A 21,725-nucleotide genomic window follows, 5' to 3' on the forward strand; every position below is an offset into this window, starting at 1 on the left:
GCGTGTGTGTAGGCATCACACAAGTGTGTCTGCAGGGCTGGCCAGTCGCTGTTGTAGTGTTGGATGTCACAGCTGACTGTGCTGCTATTCATGGGACAATGACTGATCGTATGATGGACTGGTGCCATTTTCTTCCTTTTTTTTTTTTGTGGGTTAGACATCTAGGTCAGTACTGGCTGCACAGCTGTCTCAGATTACTGCTCACCATCAGACCTCTCTTGCCACATCCCAGAAATCAGTGGTTGAGCTTCAGGGCTCCCTGTTTTCTTCCTTCGCGTCCCAGAGGCATGTATCCCGGTCACCCTGGGAGGAGCAATGTCTCATCTCTCCTAGCCCTTTGGAGAGGACTGATTTCTTTTTTCATCCTCTCCAAGTTAGAGTGGAATCTAACTTGTTTCCTCTGAAAGGATTCATAATCCTAGAATCTTTCCTAGATGACAAAACTGCGCCTTTGAGAGATTAAGTTACTTGCTTGAGGTCAAAAGTCTCGGAAAGGGCAGATCAGAGACCAGAATCTGGACTCTTGACTTCTAGTCTGTGCTCCTTCCACCAGAAGGAATAAAAGAAACAAGTAGCTAACATTTTGTATCACACTTTGCAGTTTACAAAGAACACGGTACACACTTTATTTGATCCTTACAGAACTCTTATGAGATGATTACCCTTATTATTATCACCTTTTTTGGATGAAGAACTTGAAGCTCCAGAAGTCTATGTTCTAGACAGTTGGCAAGTTTTGCATGCAAAGCCTCTGAATCCAAATCCTGGGTTTTGTTTAAAAATCACACTTTGCTAAAGATTCCCTTTGGTTAAGAGTATTTGATTCCTTTAACTAGGGAAAGGCCCCACTAGGAAGATCCAACTGCAATTCACATTTAAAACTAAGGGGTAACACGCTGGCAATTTCCTGAAATCCTATATTGTATCTTAATACCCTAATATCCTTGGCTCAGAATGATTAAAACATGTCACCTATTCAATGCAATGTAATTCCCTAAGGCAGCAGGAGGATGGATGGCCTGTCACTGCACAGCAGTGACCCTGGCACTAAGACCACAGCACAGGCAAGAAGAAACAAGAGTTAGATGCATTTCACAGTACTTTTACTGTAATCAAAAAAAAAAAAAAAGTAAGGTTCAAAGTTTTTCATCAGTTCTCCAAATTCTGGAGTTGAGGGAGACAGAGCCATTTAGAAGAACGTCTTGATTTCTAGTAAGGTGGAAGCATTTGAAATCCTATTTTATATTTCTGATTTCTTAATTCTCTCCCTCTTCCCAGGCAGCAAAATATTTTTAACTAAGTTGAGAAGCTCCCTTACACAGTCCATTTTTAAAGTTTATTTAATATTTGCTCATATAAGCTTTCTCAGTAGCAAGACCTGAAAACAGTAGTTACAGTAGATTACACGGATGGAGACATACTATGTGCCGGCACCCTGTGCTAAAATGCTTTACATGTATTGCAGACAACAAGAGAAAGTTGCTTGCTATTTCAGTAAGCAATGAATGTTGCCCACCATCAAGCCATTAGCCACTGCAGTGCCGCACCCCCCCAATCCCAGTACACCCCATCCCATAGCACAACCTCAGGGGAATTCAGGGTGGAGAAAAACAGGATACTGGCCCTAGACAGTTAAGATACATGTCTAAGAAATAATTTCAATGAGCCCAGACTCTTGCATCTTCCCACACACCGAATGGCACTACGTAAGCTTGAGATGTCTGTTTTTTCTGATGAGCAGTAATCTTTTGATGTTCAACTACATGTTTTTTTACTTTTGTTTTTCAGCAAAAACTCCTACAGATCCTGCCCCTCCCTTACCATTTGGGGACAGTTCCTCAGAGCTACCTGAGAGGCTGTCTCCCAGGCTATCGTCTCAGTAAAGTCCCCGAATAAAACATAACTCTTAGCTTCTAGGTTGTGCGTTTTCCTTCAGTCAGCAGTATCATGAAGTGATCTCATTTCATCATCACAAAACAGTTCAAGATAGGTGGGTACCGGTACCACCCTCTGTCACAGGTGAGGGAAGTGAGGCTTGAAGAGTTGGGTAGCTCACCTGAAGGTCCCAGCTAATGAATGGCCATCAGGTCGGTCTGAGCAAAGCACATGCTTTTAATGTATAATCTGAACAGCCTCCGTTGCAAGTTGGTGTCAATTTCTAATTCACCTGGTTCACAGGACACTATCTTGGGGACTTATGTCCTTGAGAGGTGACGCCACTACATTTCAGGATCTGGGCTGCACCGTGTTCTGTCACCAGCTTTCTGCCGGCTCCGCCTGGATGGCCGTGCCTGCACGAGGGTCTTCTCCCTACATGGAAACCTGTTCTACGCCCTCATCAATTGTAGAATGCTTCTGTCCCACCCTTCCAGGCTGAGGGTTCAGGTCTACAGTTCTCCCTTCCAAGGTCCGAATCAACCCTTCCTAAAATGATTTATGAAAACCTGTCTCCTGGGGGAGGGTGTAGCTCAAGTGGTAGAGCATATGCTTAGTGGGCACTAGGTCCCCAGTACCTCCATTAAAAAAAAACTAATAAATGAATAGACCTAATAATCTTCCCACAAAAAATAAATAATTGATTTTTTAAAAAAAGAAAAAGAAAACCTGTCTCTTCTGGATAATCCCATGGTGACCTGCTCCCGCAGAGGTGACCTGGGTGTCTCCTCCCAGCACACCTATTGGGTCTGACACACCCTGGACTGGATAACACCAGGCCGGCCTGTACAGGCCAGGCCAGACGACCCATTCACCTCTGAGGCTCCAGACCGCTTGTGGTTCTAACTGGTTTTAGAGGGTCCCCTCCAGTGACCAAAGCCTCTCCTGGAATGTTGCCATGTGGATGGAGCTTGAAAAAGAAAGAGCCGGTATGTGGTTTTATAGGTTTTTAAGTTATGTAACTATAAGAGACTCTGGACTTTCAAACATTTTTTTCCCTTGTGCTCATTTGTTTGTTTGGCTCTGCTCTCCAGTCACACGAGGAGAAATTTTGGCAGAGGGGAGGGTAGGATGGCCACTCAGACCTCCAGGGGACTGTCACTGAAGAATGGACCATGAAACTCCTGCCTTCCTCTGCTGGCGGGTTTTCTGGTTGTCACATGCTTTTGGCCCTCCTGCCCAGGAGCAAAGCCTTCTTAGACATGGTCACCTGTTGATAACCTTCGGCTCTTTATTTGCTCCATTTATCTCAGAGCAGAAATAATTGTCTCGGGGACCTGAGTGCTGGACTGTGAGCTGGAGGTGAGCGCTGGTACCTTCTGGTTGCCACCCCACACCCAGCCCACAGCCTTCTCCATCCTGCTCTCTGCCCCCGAGCTGACCTCAGTGGGTGACATCGTGGGTTCCCAGGGCCTCTGGCCTCTGGTAGGGTTTGGCCACTGGGGAGCCCTAGAGACCAGAGGAAGAGAGGAGAGTGAGGTTAGGGTATTTCTTCCCTGGCTGCTACTTTGTGAGCTCGGCTGGAACTGTGCCCTTTGACTGCAGGACTGTGCTCCTTCAAGATGGCATCTAGACATAACCCAGGTCCAGAATTCCCAGATCAGGGCTCTCTTCTGGGAGGATGGTTACGCTTCCCCACTTGATTACAGAGGATTCCGACCAAAATGTTTATGCCCAACAGTGTTCGAGACTTCACTGACTAGTGTGCTCTGTCCTTCTGTTCACCCTTATAACTGACTCCTGCCCGGAGAGGCATACACAGTCATTTACTCAATTTAAAAAGTGGCTCATATGCTTGGCTAGAAAGATTTACCATCATAAAACTGCCACCTTCTCTTTGGCCAGTCTATAAATTTAATGCAATCCCAACAAAAATAGCATGAGGGTTTTCTAAAAATTTGGAAACCCAGCTGATTCTAAAGTTTACAAGGAAAAATTAAACAAGATGCCTAGCCAGAGAGAAAAATCTAAAAGGGAGGAGAATTTAGCTCTATCAGATATTAAAACACACACAGAGCTATAATAATTAAAATTGTATAGAACTTGCACAGGAGTTCACAGAGTTACATAGATGGCACAGAATAGAAATTCCAGAAACAGTTCCAAACACAGAAATTTAGTAAAGATAAGTTATTCACAAATGGAATTGAAAACAACTGAGAAGCCACCTAGAAAAAAATCAAGTTGTAGCTCATCTTGTCAAGGGGGTAAAAACCTAAATAAAATAATATTTATGTATAAATGTAGATTTGTATATCTTAACTGTATATTCTAATATATTATTTACACATTATACATAAATATAAACCTAGCCATTTGTATTATTTATATATTTTATGTATTCACATTATAATATGATATAGTATTACTATAAATCCATAAATATTCTAGAGGACATGATTGGAGAATTCTATAAAAATCTTATAGTGGAGCTAGGCTATCAAATTGGAACTCGAAAGCCATAAAATTTTAAAATGATAAATTTAACTACATCAGATTAAAAAAAAAACACTACATGGTAAAAAAAATCACAATAAGCAAAGTCAAAATGAAATTTAAAAAAAAATAGAGAAAAATATCTGTTATTCAGATCCCAGACCAAAAGTTATGTATAAACCTTTCTAGTATTTAAAGAGAAAAAAATTGAAAGCTCAATAGAAAAATGGGCAAAGACAGAGTTAATGGGAAAAGGAAAAATTAATGTCTCTTAAACATATTAAAAGGCACTTCCCCTCACTCATCATAAAAGAAGCATAAAGCAAAACTATACTGAGACAGTTTTTCACCTTTCAGATTGCAAAGATCAAAAAGTGTGATCCCCTGGAGAGACTGAGGGGAAATGTACACCCTCGTACCGTGTCAGGGGGCAGAGATCAGGGCAATCCCGACAAAGGCAATTTGAGGATATCGCTGTGCCCCAGCAATTCCACATCCAGCAACCTGCCCTGCAGACACACTCACAGGAGAAGATGATGTATGAATAAGATTATTGACTGCAGCACTGGTTGCAACAGGAAAGACTGGAGACGAGGTAACTGGCCACCCACAGAGCACAGGTGGAACAAGCTACGGTCCCTCTACAGCGCAGCCACAGAAAGGAGGACGCTCTGTTGATACAGAATGATCTCCAGGACATGTTAAGTGAACAAAGCAATGTATGGAACGGTATGTGGTATGCCAACAAAAATAATGGGGAAAACCAAAAAAAAAAAAAAAAAAAAAAAGAAAAAAGAAAAAAAGGGGGGAACATTATATTGACCTTCTTTTGTAATTCTTCAAAATCTGAAGTTATTTTTGGATGATTTATTATATAGAAGAGCATATGTTTCCTTCTATGTGCTTAGATTGTGGTTTTGTTACTATAAATCTAGTTTATTGCCCTCAAGAGATAATTAGTTATGTCAGTACTTAAGCAAAAAAACAAGTAGCTTAATATCAGTTCTTCTAAATGAAAATGATTATTTTTGGTAAAAGTCTTCCGCAGTAATTGGTCTAAAGTCAATAAAAACAAACAGCCAATCAAGCCCCTTATTCCGGTGTCTCCCAAAGTGCATTCTGTAGAAACAGTTCCTTAGAGTTAACACAGATATTCCTTGAGAAATGGGTTCTGCGGTCAAGTAAGGAAAATGCAAAGCTAACCAGGTCAGGTGTGGACATGTCTCAGACCCTTTCAGTAATTACTCGTGGTGACATTCCCAGGGGTGAGGGGGGAGGAGTATGATATGAATGTTTCCCAAACTTATTTGACCCCAGAACCCTTCCTGTTGGCATCTTGCATAGCCAGGGACGCTTGGGGCCCGCCAGACGCCGGCTTACTGAGTGAGGGGCAGATCTGCAGCAGGTTCACCCTGGCAGGTCTCCAGGAGCCAGGCTGCTCAGAACCAGGTCTCCCCGGGGGCTCGGAGAGTGGCTGTCGGGCATCAGCGCTAGTGAGGGCTCCCTCCAGCAGCTGACGTCCTTTTCACAGCACCCATGTCTTTCTCTTTCTCTCCAGGTTTTGACATCCTCTTCTTTCTGGATTATCTTTAGAACTGTTTTTCTTCACTGTATGCTTTTTTTTGGAGGTGGGTGGTGGTTAGGGTTTAAATTCTGAGGAATGAGGTGGGGCGTATGTAAATACTAACACATTCTGACTCACCACCTCTCATCTGCCTTCCTCATCGTGGGAGCCTGACACCTGTCTCAGTCTGTCCAGTGCCTTAGACATGGGCTGGGACAAGTGCCACAGCTGGGTCACTACAGGTCCTTGACCACGCTGGCTGCCTGTGGCCTTTCCCCTCAGCAGGTGGCTGCTGGCCACGTCCAGACAGCAGACAGGGCCCTGCCCAGAGGTTCCTGAACCGCCCACTGAAGGCCTGACCGCAGGCTCGACAGACTGGCTGTTTCCGCATCCAGGCTCCCCCAACACCCAGGTAAGTTTCAGCCTTTCTGTCTTGGAAGACACGCAACCTGCACAGGCCTATGAGACTGAGGGATTTTCGACCCTGCTTCCTATCCTGAAAGTCCACCTGGGTGCACCTCCCTATCCTGCCTAGTCCACCGGAGCTGCCTACAGGAGCTTCTGCCCCTTTCCTCTGAACACCCACACTACGTGAAGACAACTCCCGAAACAGAACAGTCCTCAGGAGATGGGACCTAGAACGCAAATCGCCGTGGGAAAGGGAGCCTTGGGTTTAAACGCCCTAGTGTTAAAATGACCGGAAGGAAGTTTGTGGGGACATGGGAGGAGTAGGGTTCTGGGAGCCTGGGGTGGGGTGGGGAGAGGCAGGTAAAAAACATGATGGAAAGGAAATCACCCAGGGGAGGTGGCCCAGGGCCTGAAGCCAGACATGTCCCTTGATCTCGGACTTAGGTGGGCACTGGGATTCCGGGGCCTCCCCAGTGGGGACCCTGGATCCCTGTAACAGGTGTGTCCTGCCAGAGGCTGCATTCGTGCCTGATTCTACAGGAAGTTCCACACCCTTCCCCTCACCTTCCCACACACCTTCCTGCCTCCAGGCACTGGGAGGCCCTGCTTCAACTCCACCCGCTAGGGATTCCTCAGACTCGGGCTCTAGGCTGCCCTCTCAGTCACCCTTGGCTGGGCCTGTCCCTCCAGCTAGGCCCCAGAGATCGCCCTTCCTGCATGGTCCCCTCCACAAGGTCACTCTGTGTTGTCCCAGGCTTTTCTCTGCCAGCACCAAGCTAGAAGGGGGTGCACAGACCCACAGGCAGGGTGCCGGCCCACCGGGAGCGCTGGCCTGGAGGGCTGGGAACCTCGGGGCCAGTCAGCTGGGCCTGCCCGGCTGGTAAGGCTGGGGCTGGGCTGGTGTGCTCGCCTACCGACGGGGCTTGTGGTGGAGGGGCGCCTCAGCTGGCCTTCCCCAGCCACAAGGCACAGGGCAGTGGCTTCAGGGCTCCCAGGGCCACGCGGGGCCATCAGTTGATACCCAAACCAGAGGGGAAAGACCCTCTGGATAGACTGAGGAGGCCCAACTGGATTTGAATCCTGATACTGCCACTTCAGATTGTGTGAAGTTTATAGGGGAGAAAACTGAGGCCCAGAAGAGGTGACGTCTCGACTGAGGATGAGTTATGCGCCAAACATTGGCCACATTTAGTGGTCTTGTCCCGGAGAGGGTGACAACTCAGGATGGGGGTGTGGGGAGGCAGGAGAGAGGCGGGAGGGGAGCCACAGAAGGATGGGGTGAGACGGGGAAAGTCTGTGACGTGCAGAGTGACTTCGGGGCCTGTCTCATCATCCTGAGCCCCTGCCAACTGTTCAGAAGTGAGGGAGTCCAAATAATGAGTAAATAAAAGTAAAGCAGGCGCGCAGAGGAGGTTGTAGACACAAACGCACTTACTTAAAACCCAAGAGCGGCCCCCGCGGTGATGGAGCCCCTCACCCCACCCTCACCCCTGCAGAGACCTCGCCCCGGGACTGTTGACCTCGCATCCTCCCCTCCCAGCGCAGGACCCGGACCTGAGAGCCGTGCTCCCGGGGCGGAGGCTGGCTCTGCAGCTCTTCTCTGCTGTGTCCCCCGCACAGAACACAAGGCAAGAGGGTCCTTTAAGAGCCAAACTGCCTCCTCCTGTGTCTGCAGTTTGATAATCACTTTCTCTCCCTTCATGCCTCAGCTGTGGGTTTTCAAACAAAATTTTTACCCTTTTTGTGCCCATGGCAGAAGAGTATTCCTGTGTTAATTTGTTCACTTATTCCACCACTATTTAGTGACATTCTCTCTGGCCCACCCCCTGCACCTGCTGAGATTACTTAAGCCACTTTTGCTCAAGGGATCCCAGGGAATCTCCTCCAAGTCCAAATCTCCCCCTCACCTTCTAATTTGTTTGGATTTTTGGATCATTAAGTGCAGCTGCCTCGCCCTCCTGGACTCGGACTCAGGCACCCCGGGCCTACCTTGATGAAAGGTTTGACTGTCTCCAGCTGGGCTGCCCCGCCCGCTCCTCCTGGGCCTCACCAAGTACACACAGGCTTCCTTCCCCAGACAACCCAGACCCCCACCCTCTGAGGAAACAGCACCCCAGGCAGATCTTCTGAATGACTCTTTTCAGCTCCAGACCTCTCTTCTGAAAAGAAAAATTCATGCAGAGCCATGTGAGTAAATTTCCAGAGCTGTGCTCCCCGCGCCTCTGTGTCCATATCCTGAAGGTCACCTCTGCACAGGCCAAGGTCACCCAGGGCCCATTGTGGGGACGGAAATGTGGCTGGGCGACAAGCATTATATTTGCACTGCTGGAAGTTCTTCCAAGAGGGGAGCATAATATTTGCTGTGTGCTTTCTCCTTCCTTCCCTTCCACCATCACTCTTTCCTTCACACACAGGGAAGAGGAGCAGAGAACTCGGGCTACACTGGCTTCCGTCCCACCTGTCCTGCTGCACTACATCACAGGAGGGAGCAGCGGCCTGTCCACAGTCCCAGGAGAGCAGAAGCTCTGTGAGGGCAGGGACCCTGTCCCCACGTCATGGTGGACAGAGCATGTGGTCCATGAAGAAATACGGGTTGAGGAAGTTCTACATTTTGGAGAAAAGAGCAGACAGAACACAGAGCCCCAGGCCAGCCTCCCAGAGCTCTCCGCGGTCCCAGCAAGTCTCCCGCTGCTTCCCTGTCTCCTTCCTCCCATCTGGACTCAAATTTCCCTCATCCCTCTGTGCCTGGGCCAGGTTCAGAACGGCTCGCCAGCCAGCGCAGGGAATGACACAATCAGAGAGGGGAGTGAGCACTGTGCCTCAAGTCCAAGCAGGGCAGATGGGCCGTAGTGGGCGGGGTTCGAGGAGGCAGGGCGTAGGCTGGTCCTGAGAAAGCGGTGGAGGTGGGAGGGAGAGGGAGGGTCAAGTGCACACACCAAAAGGTGTGGGGGTGGCCCGAGGATGCTGGGGTCCTGGACAGGGCTGAGGCTGCAGACGGGTTAAACACCCGCAGAAGCTGAACTCACCCTCGAAGGAATTTACAGGAAGGTTCCTTCTGACCCTTCTTCTGCACAGACCCTTCAGCCACAAGGAAATACCACTTGCATTTTCCAGAATGAGCCTCTTCTGGCTGGGGAAGTGCATACTCTGCTCTGTTTCCCCGGCCAGACGCCCTCCCTCCACCCCTCTCCTTATTCATCCTAGAGACTCGGTCCCAGCCTTTGAGGGCATCTCTTAACCCCAGCTGTTCCCCTCCCATGTCCTCCCCCCGCACCACCGCTGACCCCTATTATAGCATGATCAGAACTAATATTTAATTCGTCCATTTAACTGTTTCTGCCATGGGGAAGTCACCTCCCTGAGCTGACCACCCTCCAGCCCAGGCATCAAACACATGGGTGGGAGGCCTTCAGGTGACCCAACCCCGGTCCCCATCTGACTGCAACCGCCTGAAAGTCACCCAGCTGAACCCAATCATCCTTCAGAACCATGAGAACGAACGAGAAAATGACTGCTGTTGTTTTAAGCCTTTGCTTGTGGGGTGGGTCGTTACACAGCAGATACAGGTGTAATGAGACAGGGATCTTCCTGACAGCTGTGCCTGGCTAGGGACACTAAGATGCACCTGCCAACTAACAGAGTCTGGCCCTGGGGGTGGGAACAGGCCAGCAAGAGAGGAGCCAACATGGAGCGATGCCAGTGTCAGGACACCGCACCCAGATGCCCAGTCACTCTGTGGTCCCTGGGGCACCCCAGGACCTGAGATACACTGCACACACCAAGTCCAGGAAGCTGCTGAGACAGATGGTCCCCCCAGGGGAGCAACCCAGAGAAGTAGGGAGCCCATCTCCTCCTCTGCTGCAGCAACTCACCAGGGAGGGTTGGAGCTCCTCTCCCACAGGGTCAAACACCCCAGCAATGCTGCCCTTACTGCACACTCAGTGTTCCCTCCTTCCTTATGATGACTCCTAACTGTGCTGGGTTAGGGGAGGCCGTACCGGAATTGTGTGGAGTTGGTCTTCCGCAGCTCACCTACCAACTACCACTCCCACCGCCCACTCAGGGTCCTCCTCGCTGGCCTCCCTTCACCAGCTCCCAGCATGGGCATTACGCCCCAGATGCCCTGTGATGACCCTCTGCCAGTCCTGTGGTACTTAATGTTTCCAGAGACCCCTCTCTCCCTGGATCTATCTCTGGTTTCCCCCTAGGAAAGGGATTTTTGGCAATGTCTGGAGACATGTTTGGTTGTCATGCTGAGGGAGCGGGTGCTAATGCATCTAGTGGGCGGGGGGTGGGTGTGGCTAGGAATGCTGGTCCACAGCCCACAGCACAGGCCCCCACTATGAAGACCCCAAATACCAACAGTGCTGAGGTTGGAAAACCCTGCTCTGTCTCAAGTCTCGCTTGTCCTGTGTTTCATGCTTGTAGCACTTTGTTCCTTTGCTTTCCATGGTGACAGCTAGATCAGTGATAAATGGCCCAAGATTTCCAGGCTCTTCTCACAAAATTTGACCCCTCCTGGGACACTGGTATTTAACAGGCTCCAGCAGACTCGATACCCTGCCCGACAGAACTTCTCTCTCCTGGCCTATGCAGCCCGAGGAGGAAGGGAGCCCACTCTTGGAAGGGCAGGGAAGGAAGTCCTGGGGCTGCCCTGGGAGCTGGCAGGGAGGGGTTTCCCCAGAGAAAGCACGCACCCTGCCAGGGCCCAGCCCTTTGAGACGGTGGCTGATGAGTCACACTGGGTGTCTTTTTTATGCCTGCTTCATGGCCTGGAGCAGCCCAGAAAAGGGTACCCCCAAACCAGAGTTACGCTTACACACAATCAGGTCTCACTGCATCAGTGGCTGTCAGGGGAGGTGGAGGAGACCCACTCTGCTCATATCCCAATCCTGGTTAACGCCAGGCCTTCAGCCTTCTTCCCTGAGCTATACACAGAACCATAGCAAGAGCAAGTGATCCAAACCATGTGTCCCCACCTCCCTCCTTCCTCCTGCTGCTCCCGTGGATGGGGACCTGGAAGGAGAACGGCGGGGGGCCAGGATGCCAAGGCGTTGCACACTGACCAGACTCTCAGAAGGGAAGCCCTGCCCCGTGTGTGCTGCCCTCGGCCATGCCCTGGACCAGGAGGAAGCAGCCATCTGCAGGGGTTGTTTCTGCTCCCCAGTTCCCTGCAGCCATGGCCCCTACGGCCACTACCCAATATCAGAGCTCCCTGCCAGTCCTCTGAAGCCTTGTGCCTGCCTGCTTGGCACAGTCACAAGCACAGTCCTTCCTCCCCAACCTCTGCCCCCAGACCCCTGCACGAGAGGAGGAGAAGCCAGCCCTGGCCCTAGTTCCTCCTCCTCAGAGCTTGACCTCCTCACCTCCTGGAGGAACCAGCAGGGAGGCAGCTCCTTTCCTGACTTCCTGGGGGCCTTCACAGCGTTGAACTAAAGGCAAGTCTCACTGTGGCTGGGGCAGCAAAATGCAGGAGGAAACTCACATTGTGGGTTGCAGTAAGAATGAACATTACAGATTTTCTGGCTCTGGTCCTGATCCCTAGAGGGAGAGAAACCACAAGGGGCCCTGGGTTCCAGTGGCACCATTCAGCCACAGTCTTAAGGTTCTCCACCTTATGGGAAAAGGAAGGATGCTAATATCACCTTGTTCCCATCTCACAGGTGGGTAAGTGGAAGCTTGAGGCTGAAAGGAGCAGGAGCCCTGCGGGCAAAGCGTGTGCTGGGAGAAGAGAGGGCCCGAGCAGAGCCAGTGAAGAACCTCCTGGCCTCTCGGGGAAACATCATGGATTATGGCCACCACCTGAGCCCTGAAAGCTGGGGCAGGAGACTTCACTGAGTTTCCTGAACTGTTCTCTGAACACCAGCTCCTTTCACACCCTCTCCACAACTTCAGTGGTCGTCAACGCTGAGTGCTAGAGCCAGGACCCCATCGGGTATTCAAGACGTGGCCCAGCGCGCTCTGCCTCACCTCCCCAGCCTCATTTCACATACTCCCCTGGAGCCGCACGCCCCTCAGAGATAACTTGCAGTGTGTAGCTATTAAACCCTTACTAAGTGTCAGCCTCTGGCGCTCCGAGCTTTCCAGGCATGGTCTCATTTCATCCTCATGGCCCTCAGAGGGGGGTACTATCATCACCCCCGTTTTATGGATAAGGAAACTGAGGCTTGACGAGGATAGTGATTTGCCCCATGTGACAGAACCAGAAAGTGGCAGGACCAAGAAGCCAACCTCTCGCTGCCGGCCATCCAGGTCCTCCCTCTGGCCCCTGCTCTTTCAGATGGTTATCGATACTCGTGCCTTGCTTGGCTCTGTGTGGAGACACCCAGGCCTGTGAGGACCAGCCCACCTTGGAGAATGGCCGGCTGATCCCCACACTCAGTTCTGCTGTGCCGTCCACTGCAGTGGCCGTAGCGTACATGTGACTCTTTACTGAATTAAATGAAAAACTCAGTTCCTTGACTGCATTAGGACAGTTCAAGTGTTCCCCCTGCGGCTTGTGGCTATCATACTGACGGTACAGAATGCTCCCATCACTGCAAAAAGGTCTGCTGGCAGGGCTGGTCTAGAGTCTGCCCCCGGGCCAGGCCCCCCGATGCTGGGCCAGCCAGAGAGGACCACCCTCCTCCTGGGGCTCCTTCACTCGCACCGCTGTGGCCCAGAACCCCACCGACCTCACAGAATGCTCAGCCTTCGTTTCTGAAATCGCCTGGGTGGGGGCTTCTCTGTGGTTGATCCTGCCAGAGATGATCGGAGCAAGGGTCTCAGACCTTGAAGCAGAGACGTTACTGCTCAGCAAACGCGAGCTGAAGCCCAGTGAGGGGGGATGTGGCAGGGGAGCAGAGGCTGCCGGTGGAAGTCACAGCCCATCAGGAGTGGTGGGACCTTAGGAACCTGGAATCCCATCCCCTCATCTTAGAAACAGACCACTGAGGCCACACAGGGATGTGGCCTGGCTCCTGGCTCGGGGGGACCTGCCCAAGTGAAAAGTCACACTCTGATCCATGGGCCACAGGAGCAAAGGAACCATGTAAACTCCTTCTAGCAGTTTCCTCTGGCTTCAGAGCACAGTGTATGTGACAATGGAAGGATTTCCACTGCCTCTCCTCCCTGGGGAGAAGAGGTCAGGGACAGCCAAGGAGGGATTTGCCCTTCTGGCCCTGGATGAGGCTGGAACCCGCTGTGTGACTGCCACAGCTGGGGCAGCCAGGGAAGGACGGGGGCCTCTGGGGGAATCATCCCTGCCTTGTTTGTGGGACTGTTTTAGATGCAGCAGGAAAGGGAGTCAGGAGCACCGCAGTGGTCATAGAGGAGAAAGGCTCTGAAAGAGCATTTATAACCCAGAGAGATCGGAGAGGAAAGGATGACTCAGGGACAGCGCATGTCTGCTCCCGGAGGCTGGGAGGGGCCGCCGGGCTGAAGTGATTGTTTTCAGAAAGAAAAAAAGTATTTACTTTCTCCATCAAACCAGCCAACACTTTTTTTCCTAGTCCTTTTATTTTTAAAACTACATGCACTGTTTTTTAAAAAGGTACCTTCAAATGCCAATAGCAGGCATCCTACAAAATCCCCAACCAGCACTCCTGAAAAGTAGCAAGGTCATCAAAAACAAGTGGAGTCTGAGGAAGTGTCATAGCCAAGAGGCACCTAAAGAGACCCGACAACTACGTGTAATGTGCTGCCCTGGGTGGGGTTCCTGAACAGAAAGAGGACACCAGGTAAAAACTAAGGAACGCTAAATAACGTATGGGTTTTAGTTAATGATAATGAACCAGCATTGGCTCATTAATTGTAGCAAACATCCCACACTAATGTGAGATGTTCGTAATAGGGGAAACTGGGAGTGGAGTGCAGGGAATTCTCTGTGCTATCATCTCAACTGTTCTGTAAAACTAAAACTGTTCTAACAAACTCTATTAAAAATTTTTAAAGGTATTTATTAAAATGGCTTTTAAAAATTACAATTTAAGAATCATTTAAAAATTACTTACAACATTTAAAAATGGGGAAAAAGGAAGATGTTGAATTTATTCATGATTTGTGTTTGCCTATATTAAGTGCATTTTGCACCACAGCCCTGGGAAGGGAGTATTACCATTATTCCCATTTTACAGAAGAGGAAACTGAGGCCCAGAGAGCTTGGGTAACCTGCCTGAAGTCACCCAGGCAAGACAACAGGAACTGGAAACCTCCTTTCCGTGTGCTTTTCCCACTGGCTCTGCCCCTCCCCACTCTCTGCTGAGCTGAGCCCTGGGGAGGGGCACCCTATAGACAGACACCCCCAGCAGGTCTCTGGGGGCCCGTGTTACTCTTGGGGGTAGAGGCAAAGTGATCTACCTCTGAGGGGCCTGGAGAACATGTGTCAGGTTACAAAGAAGCGGGGCTGTGCAGTTTCAACAGCTCTGACTGTGCAGGTAGCCTCCGGCCCTCCCCCAGGAAGCCGAGGGCCCACGGGGGCACCGGGCCAGGAATGGCTGCCTTCCCCTGAGAGCCGTGGGCACTGTGGGGGCCCTGGGGCTGTGAGGGGCCGTGCAGGGGGTTAGTGGTGCAAGCTCAGCAGCAGCCCGTGAAAACCAAAGGCAGGAGGGGCTCAGCTCTGGGATTCCGGGGCCCCGAGGGCCACTCCAAGTGGCAACCACTTGTAGCAGAGTCTGCTAACAGCAACCCTAGGGCCACATTTAGCTGCAGGACCAGCCTGGCCGAAGCTCAGCTAGGTCTCCTGCCCTTCCTCCAGATGGGCAGATTTTTCTTCACTGACTCAATGCTTAGCACACCCATGGTCTGCAGTGCAGGTGGCTCATGTCAGAGCAGTTCTGCGAACATGGTGGGAGTTACTCTGGTGAGGCTTCGAGCTGACCCTTCTGGAAAAGAGGGTGGGAGTCTGAGGATTAACCACTGCCTGGCAGCCCTGTGAAAGGAGGCCGGGCCTTGGAAAAGGTTCCAGCCCAAGGGTGGCCCCCATCCAGGTTCACTGGTGAACTGAGTCTCAGGGTAGAAAGTCAGATAAGAAAGTTACTTTTGCTTTGAGAATTTTACCCCTGTAGTCCCTCAACACAGCATCATGGCAACTCATGATGGGAGTGAAAAGAGTCTGGAAAAAGTCTAAATCAGATCAGGGTTCTTTCCTTTGGCAACTTTTAGCTGTGTGGCCTTACATGTACCCCCACCCCTGCCTCAGTTTTCTTATCTGCATCATGGGGGTGAAAATGGTTACTTCAGAGTTGGGATGATTACATGAGATAACACAATGAAAACCGCTCCAGGAAGTGCACACTGTTCAACAGGTGGCAGGCGCTGCCATCACTCCTTACCTGAGATAAGAGGTCTGTTGGGCGGTGCTTTAACCCTCGCACAGGTCTACACTCAGCATCAGGCATGAGGAATGACTTTAGAACAGCTGAATGCCCCATCTGAGGGGATCTCTGAGGTCATCTCATTCACCCTCCCCCTCCCTCCCATTTTAAGAAGAAACTGAGGTTCTCAGTGATGACTTGTCAACAGTCTGCCACCTAAGAGCTGAGCCTCAACTCGTATCTCTGTTCATGTGGCCAGGGGTTGCTGCCACAGCCCCCGTTCCTGATGCCTCTGAACCTGCTGGGACCTGGTGACGGTGACCACTCCATCACCACCCTGTACCGGATGCCAGAATCAGGGTGAGAGTTCAGTCCACCACATTTCACTGATCGTAATCGAACCAGGATCACCCAAAATAAAAGGCCAAGAGAACAAAATGACTAACATGATGTAAAAAAAAAAAAAGCCTTAGAAATTATAGACCAGTTTTTTGAGAAAATTTTAAAGGACTTACCCTTAATCTTGTTTCTATTTGATTTGGTGCATATCATGGGGAATTTATGCTTTGCCTGTCTCCTCTCCAAATGGTCTGGTAGTACTTAAACAGGACTTAAATCCTGCAACTTGGCCCTTAAGATGTCATTAAACTTTGAAGTAGATGTTTAGTCCAGGTGTGGAATTTAGCCCAGGTGTGACAGTTGCTGTGTTTGTTTCCAGATTTTCTAAAGCCCCTACAGCTGGTCGAAGTTGCTCCATCAACTTCTATCCCTGTTAACAAACATGTTCTCTAACCAGTGGATTTCCCTGGAGCACCCACCTTAAATGCCCAAGGGCCCCTGGACTTCTATCTTTGTGGGGGAGAGAAGGTGGGAAATGAGTTTTCTACAGGTATGAATGTGCTCTGGCATCTCAGGAATTTGAGCACAGAGGCTGAGGTCAGACAGCGGGGTGTGCATGCCCAGCCCTGGGTCACATTCTCTCGGGGAGGCATTTCCCAAGGGGCTCCCAGTGTGCCCTCCCAGTGATTCACACAGTGGCCCTGACATCCCTCAGAGGTTGAAATTTTTCCATGTCCCTTCTAGGGAGTCTAGCTCAAGGGTTAAACACACAGGCCTTGGAGTCATTTGCATCCCAGACCTTCACTTCAGCTGTGGGATGATCTGAAACAAGTTACTCCCAGGATGGAAACTCTGCTAGGTGGGCCAAGAAAGGAGGTACAATTCAATTTGATCAGTCTTGTTGCCAATGGACTCATCTGGAGAGCAAGTTGAAAGTGATGGCAGGAAACAAGTTTTTGGTTTATTGCAGCAAATAATCTGCTCCAGTGATCATAGGCCCGTATTTATTATGAGTAAAAAAAAAATGAGCATGGATTCTATGAGAATCTTAAATAATGGTCTCAGGCCCCACTGTTGAGACCTCTTCATAGGAGCCTTGGGGGCTTTCATGCCAAAGCCGGAGACCCTGCAGGTTCCAATCTCAGCAGGCACTGTACCCAGAGAAGCAAAGCTTGGCTTTAGAGAGCACAGCTTCAGACCCTCCCAATTCAGCCACTCCAGGTAATCTTACTGAAACAAACATTACAATTGCCTGTGACAACGAGCACCGAGCCCACTGTTGTGATACCATGGTGAGCTCGTCTGGCAAACACTGAGGACGCCCCAGTATGTTAACTTCCTCCCAGCAGCAACTATGAGGATTTCCTCTTCTTTCACACTGAGTCACCATCCCATCCGCAAACCCCAGAGAACTGATGTCTCAGTGCTGCAGCTGGCCTGGGGGAGTCCTCCCACCCGGCCCTCAGCCCAGAGCCAGACTATTCATGGGGCACTAGTAACACTGGCCCCAGGAGGTACAGGGACCAAGGTCCAGAAGCGCCTCTGTCCTCCAGTGGCAGCGTCTTTGTAACTTCAACAACTCGCCCAGTGCAGGGGGCACAGGAGGCCTCGCTGCACATCTGTGCATTTGTGTACTGCTGCACAGGGCCCTCAGGGGGCAAGAAATTCCAGGAAGCTTCTGGAAATGGAAATTGCCAAGCTGTCTGGCAAGGGAGAGAAGCCACAGAACATCCCTCACCCCTTCCACCCACAGCCTTGCAGAGCTCCCCCCCCCCCCGCCGCAGCCTGCTTCAGAGTCCGTCACTTACCCAGGGCTCCTTGGCAGATGTCTGTGCGGGTGGCTCCTTCAGTAATAAATTGGGGATCACTGCAGATCTCCTGGAAATAAGACCCACAAAGTGCTGTCAACCCACCAGGCCTGAATTTTTACACCCATCTTGGCTCCCAAATGGTACATCGGACCCCCTTTCCCTGTTCCCCACCCCTCTAGGGAAAGTTCTGCAGTTACAGTTAGACTGCCATGGGGTCCTTCTCTGACCTCTGCTCTGGGGGTCCTGACGGGTGGTGGGGACACCACTGCTCCACTGGCGCTCATCACCCAAACTGCCCAGAGTCCACTTCATCATGCTACTTCCTGGGGCCGGGGCAGCACCAAGTCCAGCCTCCTCTGGGGGACTTGAAACTGTCTACTCTGTGGAACTGCCCTACCCACCACGCCAGCCCCTCTCCTCTCTTCCTGCGTGTAAGCTGTTCTGCCTGCATGGAATACTTCCCTCTCCCACCCTGTTCTCTCCTTTTCCACATGTTACCATATCTCAAGACTCATTGTCACCAACTCCAAGAAGGCCTCCTTCCCCATCCAGCCCTCACCCCTCCCTTTGATTCTGAGTCCCAGCGCATCTGTACTCTGTAATTTAGTATCTGGTTGTGTGCTCTGCCGCGGTGCTGACAGGGGTCACTGTCTTCCTAACACTCACACTCTTCTTGAGGGCAGGGCCATGTATCCAGCATTCTGAACCGGCCCACTGACCGTGGTACTTGGGGCAGCCACAGACTGTGAGCCTGCTGTCAAAACCGTGCATGGTGTTTCATCTCAGGCACCCCTTCAGGAACACAGATGTGCACCGACCCCGTTTTACAGGTGAGGAAACAGGCTCAGAGATAAAGCAACGTGACTCAAGTTACATCACTCATAAGCTGTAGACAGCACGGCGATCTGAACTTGCTGGTGTTAAACCACATACTCTTTCCCCTGCTGCGCTCCCTCTGACTGATCAGACCAGGCCTCGAAGGGCTGTCCACGTCGCCTGGCTGAACAGTGCTAGCTCGGAGGCAGCTCTATCTGTGTAAGTTTCCTGATTCTGAAGAGCCCCACCCGACAGCCACAGAGGAAGTCAGGCATGAATCTGGGCTTCCCTCCGCCGGGGCCCCTGGTTTGCAGGAGCTCCACCCGACAGCCCCTGGCGGGCCCCTGTCCATCCTGCCTTAGACGGTGGAGGCTCTTCCAGAATCTGCAGCACGACACCCTCCTTTCCTGCTCTGCACAGTCCCTTCCCTGCTTAGGCTGGCCTGTTTGGGGGATGACAGAACCAATGAGAATATTTTTCTGCTGAGCCAAACGAAGCTAGCTCTGCCCAAGGCCTGCCAGGCAATCACTTATCCAGCTGACGGAATAGACTGGGCCTGGTGCTGGGAGCCCAAGAACCATGCTGATAATCCTCAGTGCACCAGGCACTTACCCCAGGAGGATTTTTCCATTATGTTTGAGAAACTTTCTCACTCTTTTGGCAGCCTCTCCAAAGAAGGCAAAGTTTAGAGTGGCCCTCAGAGATGCTTCAGGAAATGGAAACTTGTTACAACATGAAGAACACTGAATTAAATACAGAATGTCAGAGTCCGAGGACGCGGGCGAGGGCTGGGGCTTTGGAGTCAGACAACCTGGGCTTGAATCCTGGCCCTGCCACTTCTTATATGGGTTCTATGACCCTGACAAGTTACTTCCCTCTTTAAGCCTCAGTTTCCTCATCTCTATAATGGGGATGGTGATGACATGTGCACCCACCACACAAGGTTGTTTTGGGGGTTGGATGAGATAACTATGTAAGAGTGCCTCGGCAAGCACGCTATTACCTACTATTGTTATTACCAAATAAGTTGATGATTATAATCTCTGAACTTGGATGCAGGAGATGCAGATTTGAGGCTGAGTTCAGCCAGCTGAGTGTAAACACTCAGGTCTTAGATGTCTCAGGGTAAAATGGGGACTGACACACCTGCCCTGGCTCCCAAGGGACTGGTGCCATCCTTGGATGGCCAGTGTGAAGGCCCATCCACTGTGACTTCAGCCATGCCCTCCTCAGCCCCCTGCCTGAGCCTGGAGTCCTCTGCAGCCAGTGTGGGACATCCTCGCAGAGAAGGAGCAGTCCCTCAGCCTGTTCCTGCCCGCCCTAATGTCCCATCCTGTTTCACCGTCTCCTCCCTGCTTTTATCTTCAGTCCCTTCCTCTTGGTGACGCAGAACACATTCCAGATGCTCCCATCTGATACAACAGCCCCTCAAACCCCAGGTCCCACCCTCCCTGCCACTCCTCCTCCTCTCCTCTCACAGGCGCCCCTGCCACATGAGGTGAGCACGCTCTTCATTTCCGGTTCCTTACTTTGGGGTCTGGCTTCCACCCCACTGAAATTCTATCCCCTTGCAGTTGCTCTGTTAAAGTCACCATGACTTGCTTCCATCCAGATCCAGGGGACACATGTTTGTTGGCCCTGCCTGACCACAGCAGTGTTTGGGAAGACAGAGGAGGCGGCTGTGAGCTGTGGGCTCTCACATCCACAGGCTGGACACAGCCCTGCCTCCATCCCTGCACACCTGCATGAGCAAATATTTAGCCTTCCAAGCCTCAATTTCTTCAACTGCTGACTGGGAATATAATAGCTACCCCCTGTCTTGGTTGTGCAGTGGACAGACTGTCCTGCACTAAGCAGGGGACCTGGAATGGCTCCCAATCTCTACTTCCCCATCTGGGAGTCCTACAGGCATTTCCAATTGCTGGGTGACCTGTGTCCCCTCACAAGCGCTTGAAGCATTCAGAGGCAGAAGCCATATGCACTGTGCCTGGCATACAGTAGGTGTCCAATACATGTTTATTGCATGAATGAAAGAATAAGTAAAGATGTGTGTAAATTCACTTTGTGCACTGTAAAGGGCTATACAAGTATAAGGTGAATACATTATCTTGTTCATCACTTTCACAGCTGTAATTCCGTTTGAGGCTCATTACAATCTTGCATTCATTCATTCATTCCACAAGGAGTCACTGTCTGTTCACAGATGTATCCCAAGCATTTAAGACAGTGCCTGACGTGTAACAGGCACTCAGTGAACATTGTTAAATGAATGAATGATGCATGGATACTGTGAATGCACTAGGGATAAACTGTTGAATAACACACACATGGTCCCTGCAGTGCCGTAGGAAGGACACACAAATTATGTAGTTACATTTATAAACTGTGAAAATGCTATGAAGGAAATTGGCACAGTTCATTGAGAAAGAATACAAGACGGGAAGGGGGCTGCTAAGAAGATCAGGAAGGATCTCTTTGGGGAGGGGCTGTTTGACTAAGTCCCAAAGAGTGAGTGAGCCAGACTCCAGAAAACCAGGAAAGGGTGTCCCTGGCAGGTGAGGCAGGAAAGAGCTGGGTGCCCTTGAGAAACTAGAAGGTGCTCAGCCTGGTGAGTCAGTGAAGAGGGGAAACTATTTAGGAATAACTTCTTTTAGAGGAAGAAACGGAGGTGAAACGGCTCTTGCAGGTTAGCAAGAAATGAACTCAAGTGCTCCGGGCCAAGGGCACTACCTACTGTACTTACCGCCTGTGGGCTGGGTTCAGGGTAACAGAAGGTGACTGGAGGAGGCGGGGGCTCCGAGGACTGGAAGCAGGGCAGGACTGCTTATTTTCATAACAGGAATCTAGAGGTTGGATTTCCCAGGGAGCCTCCTTGAGGTCTGGTGGGGGAAGCTTGGGGAGCAGTCACACAGGAGGTGGGGCCAGCAGGGCTGCCCTGGGAAACAGCATGGATGATTGGAGTAGGGAGCAAACTGTCCCAAGGCCTTCCAGGGCAAGGGGGACAGAGACCCAGCGCGCGGGATAAGGGAGCTCAGAGGGGCCCCTGAGACTCCAGGGTGAGGATTCTGGGCCAGTGAGTGAGGGGCAGGCACTGGCTTCTTCTCCCCGGTCCTTTGATAATCA

The 21,725-nt window shown here is 50.9% G+C and overlaps 1 protein-coding gene and 1 long non-coding RNA gene across 2 annotated transcripts in view; one reads left to right on the forward strand and one right to left on the reverse strand.

Moving 5' to 3' along the window:
• CAPN2 (calpain 2) overlaps positions 1-21,725 on the reverse strand; it is a 47,721-nt gene that overhangs the window by 25,048 nt on the left and 948 nt on the right. The window contains exon 2 of the mRNA XM_072948681.1: positions 17,784-17,853. Coding sequence (XP_072804782.1) covers positions 17,784-17,853 — 70 coding nt within the window. The remainder of the gene's footprint in view (positions 1-17,783; positions 17,854-21,725) is intronic.
• LOC140688624 (uncharacterized) lies at positions 6,096-10,763 on the forward strand. The gene is made up of 3 exons (XR_012063325.1): positions 6,096-6,347; positions 8,284-8,530; positions 8,758-10,763. It is a non-coding gene; the product is annotated as an uncharacterized lncRNA (long non-coding RNA).

This window comes from Vicugna pacos, chromosome 23, assembly GCF_048564905.1.
Source record: "Vicugna pacos chromosome 23, VicPac4, whole genome shotgun sequence".
In the NCBI taxonomy this organism is placed as follows: Eukaryota; Metazoa; Chordata; class Mammalia; order Artiodactyla; family Camelidae; genus Vicugna; species Vicugna pacos.